Raw genomic sequence first — 14,209 nt, forward strand, 5'->3', positions numbered from 1 at the left:
TCACAAGCCATGCTGGGAGCCGACATCACTCGTGTGACTGAGAGTGCTTCCGGCTTCCCAGCATGCTTTGCGGTACTTGTTTTGTAAAAAGTTGCCAAAGTTATGTGTTTTGAATTAACATAGTTGGAGTTTATCCTTCTCAGGACATGTCTGATTTACATATCATGCCTTACTTGTTCTTTCCTGGGATTGTCCTGTCCTTTTTTGGTTGCAAAAAAAAACGCAAAAAGCCCCCCAAAAAAGGCAAAACGTGCAAGTTAATCTGACATTTGCCGAGTTGAAGTCTCGCAAAGTTGGGGACTTGACGCAAATGTGGCTCAAACGCACACGTTCTTGCTTGCAACTTTAGAGGGCACATTTTTCCCCGGAAATATTGCTTACACTGCAGAAGCTAACAATCATTTGACCTCGGGTTTCTGTGCCGTTCTGTTTTTGGACTCATTTTTGTGCCAGGTTTTGAATGTTCTTCCTTTGGAATTTACGTCTTGGGTTATAGATTGTATTTTGTAATTCACTCACAAATTTTACGAGGACTCATCAATGAGTAGCTGCACCATTCACCATCCTCAACAATTGGTTTGGGCGTGCTTGATGCCAGTGTTTCCAGGAGGCCAGTGGGAATGTTGCTCCTGGTGGTGAAAATGGCTTCACGGAGGGCATCCGCTGTCTGGAACTGATGTCCATTTTTGTAAACTTCCCTTGTCATCCATCCCCAAATGTGCTCAATTGGATTTGGATCAGGGGAACATGCAGAGAGGTTGTTTGTCAGGCCGGCATTGTGAACTGCAGCGTCGTCTTGCTGAAAAAGCCAGTCATTACCACACAGACGAGATGACAGATGCCATCTGATGATTATTGGACTCGGCACCAGTAACAACCTTCATTTGGGCAGAGGATCGTCCCGTGTCTTGACGGACAGCCAATTGGATCCTCCGGCTCATGGTCGGTGACATTTTTTTGGGTCTACCACTTGACTTTTTTGTTCCATAACCCTCAGGATCTTTGAAGAAGTTTCAAATGACTGCGTCCAACCTCAGCAGCAATGCCGCACTCTGCGAGAGGCCTTGCTCATGCAGCTCAACAATCCGGCCGCGTTCAAAGAGAGAAAGCTTTTTTGCCTTTGCCATCAAGAGATCATGATAGTGTGAATACCTGGCAGAAAATGACACGGAATCCACATTTTTGCCAAGATTTTGGTTTTTAAAGGATGTGGTCTTAAACTTTTCATCAGCTGATGAACAGCTTATTTCACTTTAGTGCTTCTTTGCAATAAATTGCTTCCTCAAAAATGTTTTTGTTTCACTCCCATTTCTACTTTTCGCATTTTGAAGCTCTGCTTAGGACCTCCTTAAAGGGATAGTTCAGATTTTTTGACAGAAAGTTGTATGGTACATATTGCGCTGCCATTGTTGTGTTTGCACTGTGCTTGTAGTTAGTGTTCTGTCTAGTGACCCGCCTGAATTTTCAATTCTGCTTTTTCAAGTAAGTTAGGTTTTGCTCAGTAAATAATGGAACCAGCCACTCCAGAAGGCTGAGGTTTCAGGAGACACGTGTAGCTCTCAACGGACATGTACAAGACCTTTCCCGAAATTGTGTGACAAATACGTACGGCAGTCGGCGTCTTTGACTTCAGAGTTTCCGCTGTGATTGGAAGCTTGACCGTATCGATGCTCCATGTTCTCGGTAATGCAGTGCATCCTGTCTTTTCTCTGTGGGCCATTTAGACTGCTAAGACTAGCATTTGAAAAATACTTACCTTGTTATAGAAAGTTTAATGTCATGTGCAGTTGTTTGCCCCCTCCTTATGAATATTAAAAGTTGCTATTAAAAATGCATGCAGCGTCAGTGGGTTGTTGATCACGTTTAGAACGCCAATGCAAATTGGACTGTCTTCCCTGTCAAGGCGTAGGATGAATAATGTAGCTGTGTTGTATATTCAAGCAGCACCACCATTGACAGTCAATTAACAAGTTTGATTGGTGTGTGAACTCATTCTTTTGAACTGTTAATTTTATGGAAATAGTATTCGCTTTCCCCCACCGCCACCCCCACCCCACACCTCTTCTTTCCCAGCCAGGTTCGCCACCAACAGAACCCCAAATCCCCCCCAATTCCACCTCCCACTAAGAGTAACCAGAGCAGTTTCGTCAATAATTGATCATCACACACCTGCTTGGCCGCAGCAAAGGGAGTCTGCCTTTAACAGTCACAAGGGTCCCTCTGTTAGTGCCTTTTGATATTCAAATTGACAAATGGTCGCCAACCTTTTAGGAATTTAAAATGAGCTGAAATCTTTTCATGGGGATCAGCTTTAAAGATTCCGGCCACCCCGTCTAACCCATAGGAGCGGATGTGATCACTTTTGATGACTCCTAAATGGAATGCCAATGACAATTTGTTGCCAGTGTGTTGGAATCTCCTACTGTCTACTCTATCACCACAGTTTTTAATTCATAGCAGGCTTGAGCATGCTTCGACAGTCCGGTTCCCCGTCTGTGCTGAAGCTGAGTTCGCCTCAAAATAATGGACAATAATCCACCAAATTCAGGAAAGTTGCATCAGTGTTGTAGTGATGAAGTGATGGCACATGCAAACATGCACAGTTGGACATGTAGCACTGTCACTCCGATCCTTGGGAATGTTTGTTGCAACCAGAAAATCTCTCAATGTTATCTCTGAAGCCCTGACTTCAGTCCCACACCACATAGACTCGGAAACACACGAAACACTCGGAAATATGCAGTCATCCCTCACGACTTCGGGGTTTGGATTTTGTGGCTTGATGCTATCACGTTTTAAAAAATATATTAATGAATAAATCATGCCGTTTCATGGACGACGTTAAGTGAATTTCCACAAAGTAGGGTTCAATGTTAATTAACGGAATATTTCTGTTGTCAGAACATAGAAAAATCTTTTATGACTTTCTAAATATGATTTTTAACATTTTAACATATTAGAGCCCTCTAGACATGAAATAACCCCGCTATAGTCACCTTTACACTCAGATTACCCAATACAGTGGATATAAACAAGAGAAAATAACGTAAATAACACTTGTGCTCGTGTGTTTCAATAAATGTCTTACGGACGTGTGGACAGGAAGTGACGTTGGAGATTCAGAGTTTAGTTTTAGCTACAGCCACAACAGTAGCCTGTGTTATTATGATGATGATAATGATCATGCTATTACAGTATTATTATTATTATTATTATTATTATTATTATGTTATTATTGTGCCTGTTGTGAGATAAATAATTCTAAAACTCTAAAAGTCTGTTGTTTGGCGACCAAGTCTGGTCCATGTTACTCGTGACACAGAGTGGCCCGTGTAGTACAGTTCATAAACGTCTTGTATTGGCTTAAATTGTATTGGTATTTTTGTTCATTTAGAACATGTTTATGCTTGAAAATACTTCATTTAAACCAAGACCCCGTGATGGCGAGAGGGACGACTGTACGGCTTATTATTAGTAAAAAAAAAATAAGCATATTGAAGCAATTTTTTTTTTTTTTGCCTAAATTAAGTATTTTTTAGCATAAAAATTGCTAAATGTTGCTAAAAATTGCTAAATACAAATATCAGGCATTCAGAAGAGGCACTCAAAGACGCTGTGATGATATGTAGTATTGTACACTGGTCACTAGGTGTCAGCAATGTCACTGTAATGTTCAGGGAGACACACAAGCACCAGACTTGATCGCCGGAACAACAGGTGTTTATTACAGGTTTGAATTAACTCACAACAGCCACAATAATCCCTAATAAAAACACGGGCTACTGTTGGGGCCGTTACCCGCACCAAGCTAAAACTCATCTCTGAACCGCTGATGTCACTTCCTGTCCGCCCGCCACTCAGCTCCCCTAGGGAACACATTTATAGCGACACACACCAGCATGAGTCTTATTTCTTAAATGGTTTATTTGCTCTTATTATGTCTACTATATTGGGTAATATGAGTGTAAAGGTGACTATAGGAGTGTTACTTCATGTCTAGAGGGCTCTAATAATGTTAAAAATATATTTAGAAGGTCGTAAACAGGTTTTCTATGCTCTTAACTACGAAAATATGCTACTTTACGGAAATTCACTTATCACCAATTAACAGCGATAAACGAGGGGTTACTGTACTTTTATTGAATACACAATTATCCTCATTACAGTATTTTTTTGTACTCATTCTCATGAGTACAGGCTTCTTGCATCATAATTCCAAGCAGTGTCTTCCCTAATAAGTGAAGGACCTTGTCTTAATCTGCATCAATTGATCCATATCTCGATCCTCTCTTGGGATTTGCTGATGCACACGCTTCCCTGCGCAGGGCAGCAATTATCACCTTGTCACCAGCAGATATTTGCATTGACCAACACGTTAGAGTCCAGCACAAATGCCATCCAGCTCCAAGGCCTCAGTGCGTCTCTAAAGACCCGACCTCCTTAATACCACCCCTCATTCTTACTCGTCTCCATGCATTAAACAGATAGATCCAAGCCCTGGGTTTGGTTATGCAGGACGTGTCCTGCTAACAGAGGTATTTAATGGAGAATTAGCTCATTATCACATGGCTAATTATGCTTATAAATAGCAGTGGTGTTGCTGAGACCCACTGGCAAGTTTCTCACAGAGTACCTGATTTGTTTTTAGAGCTGTGAAATGAAAACCGTTAGGAGTAAAAAGCTGAAAATTGCAAGGTGGGCCTTGTTGATTAATGCTGCCCAAGAGTATTTATAATGAATGTTAATTTGATTATAGCACCTCACAGATGTGAAAACATTTTGCTAACTTGGATTCGAGATCCAACACCAGTGTGGAGTGAAACTATTCTTCCTCCGTTAGTGATTATTTGCAGAAATTGCAACATTTAAATTGAAAACGTTGAACTATTTTGTTCAATTAATACAAAATATTAAAATGAATGCAAAGACTATAAAATGTGAATAGTAATAATGAATAAAATAAATTTAAACTGATATGAGTAGGCCTATTCATTAATAACAAAAATACATAAAATAGATAAAACTTTATAAATCTATATAATATATATCAATCAAATATAATAAAAAACCTAATAAGAATAATTTCAAAATTTTGTAAATAAAAATGATAAATAAGAGTGTAAGTAATATAATAATAATAATACAAAATAATATAAAATAATATATACAAGATTATGCAAAAATAAATTTAAAAAAAAGATTATTGAATACAAATAAATATAAACGTAAATTTGGATGTATCACAATGTCAGTTAATTCAAAGAACAATACAAAGAACAATAGGAGTGTTTGATTTAGCATAACGTGGAATAAAGCAGTACAAGTAATATTTTTAAAATGAAAAACTAATTTTATAGTGAATATTTTCAATGGCGAACAAGGCTTCTAAAACGTAGAGTGTCCTTTAAAGTCCTTTAAAGCCTGTCAGTTTAATAAAATGTTAAAAATGCAGTTTCTTGAAAATATGCGCTTTTTCCCACATGTCCAGACCTCAGGGACATTCTGTACATTTCTCGTATTGGAAACTGCAGGGAGTAACCGGCGTCTGTTTGGTGTAAGGCCATCTGTACAAATAAATATGATTTATATATAATAAACATGATTTTTAATAATAAGATAATATATGATATTTATTTAAATAGTATTTGAAATTGACTTTCCTACAAATAACTAATACTTCATTAAAATAACATATCTTGCAGTATCATATATGCAGTATCATATATCACGTTCCCTGTAAGCAAAATGTAAAAATAAAGGTGACATTTCTGCAGTTGTTGTGGTACAAATATCCTCTTTAGGAAGACCAACGCTGACATTGACGCTTTTCTCCATGTTTATCCTCTTTTCTAGGTAGATGATGCTGTGTTCTGCGCGGGCCAGATCGCACTGATCCCCTGCACCATGCAGCTGGTGAAGGCCGGCACCTGGATGCAGGCTCAGTTGTGTGTCAGCCACGTGCGGAAGGTTCTGGAGGCCGCGATCAGCTGCTTGAGTCTGGCCCACGTCATCCAGGCCCACTGCTACTCCACAAGACGCCAGGACATCCCCATCATCCGGGCTGTATTAGGACGCATGCTGGAGACGACAGAAGAGGTCAGTGGATGTTCGAATGAATACTTGCTGCTACGTGGAAGGACAAAAAGGTAGACATGTTCAAACTTTGTGTCCAAATCAACACTTTCAACATCTTGAAGCTTTGGATGTCATATGATCTGACCCTGTTTCGCTCTACTTTGAGGATTTCTTAATGTGCTTGTCAAAAAAATGACAAAATCCCACCAGCCTGTGTGATTTGCGCAAAATCTGATTATTGAAGCCTGTAAAAACCTTGCATATTGCGCGCAAATTACCGCTTGGCTTTCCAGGAAGTGACACAAAGTTGACATCCTCTTTCCAGGCTTTAACCCCCGCTCCAGCAGAGCCACATGTTGGAGGTACGTCTCCGTCCCTTGGGATCTAGTCCCACGACGAGACAGATTACAATGGGCGGAGAGAGGCTGCCAGGCAAGACTGGTGCTCCGGAGCAAGGGGTTGTAAGCCGGGGCGGCGGAATGGAGAGTAGGGGGGTGGATAAGCTGCTCTGAGAGTTGAACCCAGCTCCAAAACGGAGTGTAGGGGGGCAAAGGATTAGGGAGGCTCTGAGGAAGACATCTGCTTCTGTGCCAAGCTGCACATTATCAAAGACGCCAGCGCTTCCCACATCATCAAGTTTTCATGAGAGAAGTCGGCGGTGAATATCAGTCGCAGCGCCGGTCTCGGGAGGGGAGGGCAAGACGGGTGAGGAACTTTCTCTTTCCTGTTCACAAAAGTATCGGGACGCTTCACTTAGAATAGAAAAAAAAAATTATCAGTCGGTTCTGGGAAGACTTTGGAGTACGGCATCTGTTTTACTCCCATAAATGCTCTAAATATAACCCGGCTGTTATTTCTGAAATTTGACAACTTATTATAGAGAACGAGTTACATTTTTAACTCATAAGTGTTTGTGGTGCATGAGAAAGTGGAAAGGATGAACAAGCGTATTGTACAACACAGCAGCAACAGAACCAATGCTGTAATAGCAGTAAGGAGCAAAGTAGTCAGCCAGCACGAGTTCATTGTAAACAACAATACGGCAAACGGAACATGCATGAGTCCCTGACAACTGCTGAGGAGCGCAACCCGCATTTTAAAGCGCATGCAGAGCAATATAAGGCTGCTGCATGCTGACCACTCATGATATTAAATTTAGTTTTATGAGGCAGATCACGAGAACCATTTTTTTTTTAACCCTTTTTTACTTCAGCTGCTTTTTTGTCTAACTTATTTTGTCTTTATTTTTTTAGCTCATTTTAATAGTATACTTACGCAGAAAAAACAGAAAACAAACAAATTGAAGCGCTACTAATTATATTGAGAGGTAGCTGCTGCATGCTGACCACTCTTGATACTTTATGCCATCTTTTGGAGCTGATTAAAAACTACATCATGAGCTTGCCTACAGCCACATGCTTTGTGTTTTACGTGTTTTAAGTGAGATAATGAAGAAAATCGTCATCCCAGGGCTCCAGACTGCGACACATTTTGCGAATTAAAATGAGACATTGCGAGTGAATGTTCCATCTCTTGGCGCATGTGCGACCAGATAAAAGTACGTGTCCTGTATTGAGTTGACAAGTGACGTCCCTTTTTACCATGAGAATGAAAAATAGTCTGTGAAATGTGTAGTGAGTGGACGACGGCAGGTCACAGTCTAAGCCTATCGATGCTAGCCTATGTGATCTCTCACGTTTGACTCGCATTGAAGTTCGACTAGTCTACCGTCTTTGTTTATACATTTTGCCTGGCTCCACTGTCTCTCTGGCAGCAGCTAGCTAGCTAGCTAAGTTGTCCGCCTAGTCTCTGGTCCATGGAATCCAAATGTGACTTTTTTTCTTTTCTTTCTAACCACATTGACAAGCAATGCACATTTGTTTCACACAATTAAAGGCAAACAAAAAAACAGTCTGGTTGGTTGGGCCTGCCAACAAGGTGTCCCTTATTTATTTTTTCCAGAAGTTGGCAACCTTACCAGTAATTTTGCCAATTGTATTTTATTATTATTCAACATTGTTTGTTGCTGACAAACCTGTGCTCCACACTTCAGCCCCGTAGTTGACAGTAACGCGCAAATTAGCTCGTTTTCCAACCCACACCAGCTCCTAAAGAGGAAGAAAGGAGACAAACAGCGACGAACAAGTACAGAAAAGAGGGCGGTATTGGAGTTGTAATGTATGTCATGCCTCCAATGAGGCCTTCCAGAAACTAGGGACAGAAACAGGGTGGATAGAGAGGACAGATGTCATTTATTGCTCAAGTGTTCATCAGTAATACAGTGGCGATGAGAGGAAATGGGAATATTTACTTTGCAAGTTGATTTTGGTGTGCGGCCCTAAATTTTCTGCATGCACTCGTAAAATTTTAATAGTGGCCACTGTGCTCTTAGTAAAAATAAAGAAGTTAATCTGGAGCCCTGCATCCTCCAAAGGTTGGCTACATACGTTACCTTCGCTAACTGCAGCTATTCACTAGTTACTCGTTACTTGTCTCACTTATTTTCACACTTAAATGACAGCTAACGAGGCTACGTAAAACCTGGCAAAGTTTTTAATGGCTAACTCTTGGAATAGATTTAATTATGCAGGGAAAAAAAAAACAAACACATTGAAGTGATACCCGGTCGGTGTTTTTGAGTTTTACAAGGGAGAACATGAGCAAAATGGTCATCCGCGAAAAGTACATATAGCATTCTTCTTACTCTGTGCACGGTGGCATGGCTCAGGTTGGAGAGCGGTCCTTTACCACTCTGATGGTTGCTGCTTCCATCCTCAGTCAGTGAATAGATTTCAACATATTTCTGGGATATTTTGACATTTATTCGGTATTTCAGTTAAGCTTCAGCATTTACACACAATTTTGTCTAACTTATTTTTGCATGTGCATGACAACTGACGAGGCTACTTAAAACGTTTTTAACGCGGGGGAAAAAAAAGAACAAATTGAAGCTATGTGTTACTCCCAGCTATTAATGTTTTTAGTTTAGTTTTACAAGGAAGAAATTCAGCCAATACTGTAACATTACTGTAATATTCCACTTGGGACGTTGGTCGTCTCCCATCTTCGTGGTTACTGATTCGATCCTCAGTACGCCAACATTTCAAAAGGTTACTTCATTCCATCACGTGGCGTTAATTAATCTATATCAGGGGGTTGCCTACGGCCACAACTGTTAATGCCAATGTTTTCTGACCCAACGCTCATCTGAGACCCCGGAGGTTATTGGATTTTGTTGACCATGCACTCGGCGACTATCTGAGACCTTGCAGTTAATTGAACTGAGGCGTTATTTGGAACATTGGCGGTATTGCGGGACCTTTGAGGCTTATTTCAAGCTGTTGAAAAAAGACTGAAACCTTTAATACAGGTCAGTATTTCAACTTTTGAGCGCTGCAGCGCTGCCTCACGTTGCAACAGGCAGCAAGTAAACCTATGAGATCTGGACCGGGTCCCCCCTGCACACATGAGCTGTGACCCGCCTCTCTCTTTTTAATGTTTGTTTTGCTTCTCCCCGCTAACTGGCATCCTCGGCGCGGTGGGGCGAGAGGGCGTGAAAGCCGAACGGTAAACACGGTAATAAGGAAGTGGTGTAAAGGCAGCAGGACCAGCGGGGAGCTGATGGGACGGCTCCGCTTAAGCAAGTTCCCCTACATTTCCTGCCCAGCGTGACGCCTTCGGCACGCGGCTCTCCCAGCCCTCAGCACTTACTGTAGCCGCTGTCAGTCTGCCATAATATCCCTTTCACGCTTCTTTTCCAAGGATTCTGCAGGGAGCAAGCCGGGATGTTTGCTTACATGAAACACACCGGGCCTTGTGGTCGTTTGTAGCGCAGGAAATTGGAAGAGAACATTTTGTTAACATGGCTTCACTCGATGCTATTAAAGAGCAAGATGACGGTTTTAAAATGGTAATAGATTTGTTTATTTTTTGTTTAGTTTCTACAAAAATATAAGCACAAACTGCAGTGTTTTCCTCTAAAGAAGAGTCAATGCACACTACTTCTGAAAAGATCTGTTTTTTAAAAAAAATGCTATATTTTGCAGTTTTAATCAGAAGCTAATTGTAACGATTATGATTGTTGTTTTCACCTCTAAATGCAGTCTACGCCGCAAAACCTATCAGACGCAATGTGAAACCAAGCCTAGACATTCAGTGCTATTTACTGTTTGTATAAGTAGTGTATTGGGACACACCTGGGCAACAAAACACACCTGTCAGTCACATGTTCCAATACATTTGCTCACATGAAAAATGGATGGGTTCAAACAAAGGGTGCTATCTTCTAAGTTGCACGTCCATGATGTAAATTCCTGAAAGTTGTTGTCTGGTCTCATCTTTTTCCAAATCTTTTCAGTCAACAGCAAAAATAAAGGAATTGACCTCACTCTTCTAATACTTCTGGAGGGCACACATTTTGCCGCCGCAATATTCCGCAATTCGCCAGGGGCTATGCGTTTCATTCAGATGGCACACCTGAAAAGGTTGAGGACAAGTTTGGGTACGTGGCCCGCGATCCATGACCGAAAATGGTGAGCATTGACACAAAATGCAACCCTCCCGCATGACGTATTTACATCTACGTCAAGTACTCTTTACGTCCAGTGTACGACATAGTAGGCGCGACGCGTGTTGTTCCCGCATGGGCATGCATTGTCACCACCACTGCATCCGTGAAGCGGTCGTGGCAGTATTTGGTCCCGTTTTGTCCCGCGTGACGCCGCGCAAAAGCAGGCATCACCCCGAGCTTCACTAATTCCTCAATGTGCAAGGGAACCCACAAGATGTTGAACTCCAGGGAAGAAGCTGTCATTGCAGAAAAGATAGTTAAGTCCATATTATCTCGTAGCTGCAGAAGGAGAATGCGGAAAGAGCAGGAAGGAGGCATAAACGGGGAAAAAAAGAAGGCATGGTATGGGATGGGAGAGAGAATTGTCACATTTACTGTGACACACGCACAAGCAGGAGCCCGTGCCGGAAATGCAATCGGTTGTACGCATGCGCAGAACGCGTCTGCATCCGGTCGGCCAATTTTCGGCAGTCACATTTTAGGCGTGTGTAATTTACGCCATCCGTCGATCTATTTTACGGCACCCTCCACACGCACCCAAAAACGTTATTAAGATTTGCAAAATTACGGGACGGATTGCGCAGTGACAAGTTTTAAAGAGTTTTAAAGCTGCCATTGCAATACATGGATGAGACAGCTGCCTCTGCAGGAAGTGTGCTGTCCAGAAAAAACAACAAGGAACTGCTAACATGTGAGTCTGTTAGGCAATATGTCTTATTTTCTCCGATTATATCTACTAGATTGGGTGTTTACAAAAGTAAAGCTGACTAAATGGGTGGTAGTTCTTGTATAGAAGGCTCTAATAATGCCATAACCGTATTTAGAAGATCATAAACAGGTTTTCTATGCCAAGACTACGGAAATATTCAATTTATTAATAATGAATCCTACTTCGAAATTGACTTATCGTGGCCCGGTCTGGAAGTAATTAACCGCGATCAACAAGAGATGGCTGCATAGTCTACCTTTTGATGTCAAATCCAAATGTTTTCAGTCTGCAGCAAAAATAAAGGAATTGACCTCACTGGTCCAATACTTCTGGAGGGCCCTGCAAGTCTGGGTCTGTGTAACCACCACAGTCTGGAACGGAGTCCACCTCTGCCATGAAAACTGCATGTAAGATTACAAGTTGAAGGTCTTTTTTTATCATTTGCGGCGGAACAAACTTCTCTCCTGCTCCTACATGAATAAAAGACCAAACAGAGCTCTGATGTGAGCTTGTCCGACAGCTTAAAAAGTCAGCAAGTGGCGTGTCATGACAAAGTCCTGCAGCACCACGCCGGCTGGAACCCCCTCAGTATCCGAGGCCTGCAGGGTGGCCTTTAAGCCTGGCTGAGCAAGGTCCAACCACCACCCCCTCCCTCCTCCCAATCCTGTCACTTCTCCCCTTGTTTACCCTCCCTGTTCCATGTTCAATCAGTATTGACAAGCACTCCCCTCTAGGAGAAACACCTAGCGTAACGCCAGGAGTGCTAATATAACATTTATCAGCGCATCGGCCACGTATGTGTGCTGTCACGTTGACATGCTAAAAGGCACGTCCGTTGTTCCCTGCCCCCACACAATTAATTAAGAGTTTGAGAAAGTTTTATGTGAAGGTGCATGCCGTCGGGTCGTCATGTGACGGGGAAAGGACAAAGAGGCCTCTCCTCGATGATTTCTCTCACCCTCAACAGCAAACTAAAAACGCGAGTAACCTGTTATTATTCTGCACTTACAGACTACGCGGTATAAGTGGATGAAAATTGATCCAGCAAATTGAAAAGGGGTTTAAGTGTTTTTGCCCTATCGACTCTGCCTGAAACGGTGCTTATATAAAACACTCATTTCTGTCCCATTAGCAGATGATGCCACAGCCGAGTATTATCGTCCTCCAAGACATTTTGTTACATCTAATGGCCCCTCAGTCCTTCGGTGGGAGTGAAGAAGAAAGATTTGATGTTGTGGTTGATCCTGCCAAAGAGGTGAAAAGTTGACGTAAAAAGGAGCTGTCATGTTAGCGACGCCCTTGCGCGTTTTTGTTTATGGTTAGCTGAAAGCATTATGGATTCTCTTGCAATTGTTTGCACACTATCATTACTTCACCATCACCTCACAATCTGCTGGTAATGGACAGCCTGTCACAGCTGTCATGGAAAGAGTGCATCTTGGCCGAATTCTCTTAAATGTGCTTCACAATTACTTTTATCGGACAAGGAATTGGTCATTTGTGGGTGTTCAGGCAACAGAAACATCTTATTTTTCCCAACCAATCGGTAATTATACAAAAAATGCACTAGAATGATTTGATAAGAGATATTTTTAATCTGTTTTTTTTTGGTTTTGGTATTTATTTTTAATTTTTAATTATTATTATATTATTATTATTTTTAAGTAGCAGGGAGAAGACCTCCACCAAGGCCATTTATTGTTTTCTTTTTGTGATTAGGTTTTTTTTTTGTTATTTGTTTTTTTTTCATGTCACATCAGTAAACACATCAGGGAGCAGACCTCCACAACGACCAAACAATCTTAATTTGGATCAGCCTATTCTACTATTACTACTATTACTAATACTACTACTACTAATACTAATACTACTACTACTAATACTGATAATAATACAAAACAACTTAGATTTACGGTAATAATAATACATTTTACGGATAGAGAGCTTTTCAAAAACTCAGACGCTTTACATGGTGAAAGCAAACAAATGCAAGTGTACAAAATAGCACAATAACAGTAGAAAGTGAAAACCAAAAAGCAGAGCTGAAGAATAAATAGTGAAGAGTGCATACACAAGACAAGATTAAGAGATTTCAATGTAAAAGAATGACCAACAGGTGCACATTTTGACCACTGAACACGCCCGTACGCCTTGCTGCTCTCCAGGCACGCAACCCGCAAGCTCCAGCCAGAATTGTGTTACAGTAGTCAGTGCGTGATGTGATGATTGCATGAATGAGGGTTTCAGCTGCAGGGAAAGCGAGAGAGGGGCGAAGGCGGGAGATGTTCTTGAGGTGGAGAAAAGCTGTTTTAGTGGCTGCTTTAATGTGTTGGGAGAAGGTGAGTTTACTGTCAAAAATGACCGCAGGGTTCAGGCAATGGGATGAGGCTGAGAGAGTCGGAAGTATATCAATATAGCGCCTTTAAATATCGATTAACAGTGGAGTAATTTAAATGCCTAACTGGTGTTATGTGTTATTAATTATTGCTAGGGATGCTGCGATCACAGTTTTATGTTGACAATTTTGATACCAGTAATTCCTCATTAGTTCCTCATTAGTTCTGCATTAGTTCCTCAGTAACCACCGTATTTTTGTGTACCTCATTGTAAAGTGTGACCACGTGTTTTTACAGAAATCGGCCGATACTTATCGGAGCATCCCTAATTATCACCAATTATTTTATACATGAACTAAGCTCATTAATAATAATACTAATAATAATAATTTAAAGAATAAAGTAAAGTAATTTGGGTCTATGCTGTGCTTTCATTGACCATTTGTATCTTATCTCCCTGCCTGACAGGAGCTAAGCTCATTAATAATAATACTAATAATAATAATTTAAAGAATAAAG

At 41.2% G+C, this 14,209-nt stretch overlaps 1 protein-coding gene across 4 annotated transcripts in view; it reads left to right on the forward strand.

Moving 5' to 3' along the window:
* dph6 (diphthamine biosynthesis 6) overlaps nt 1-14,209 on the forward strand; it is a 106,070-nt gene that overhangs the window by 81,045 nt on the left and 10,816 nt on the right. For 3 of the 4 annotated variants that reach the window (XR_008573347.1, XM_054795634.1, XM_054795635.1), the window contains one exon: nt 5,854-6,096. Coding sequence is in view for 3 of the 4 variants with exons in the window: in XM_054795634.1 (XP_054651609.1) it covers nt 5,854-6,096 (243 nt within the window). In the remaining variant the exon portion in view is untranslated. Of the gene's footprint in view, nt 1-5,853; nt 6,097-14,209 lie in introns of those variants that run through there. The other variant, XM_054795636.1, reaches the window with a different exon arrangement.

The sequence above is a fragment of the Dunckerocampus dactyliophorus genome, chromosome 13 (genome assembly GCF_027744805.1).
Source record: "Dunckerocampus dactyliophorus isolate RoL2022-P2 chromosome 13, RoL_Ddac_1.1, whole genome shotgun sequence".
Classification (NCBI taxonomy): domain Eukaryota; kingdom Metazoa; phylum Chordata; class Actinopteri; order Syngnathiformes; family Syngnathidae; genus Dunckerocampus; species Dunckerocampus dactyliophorus.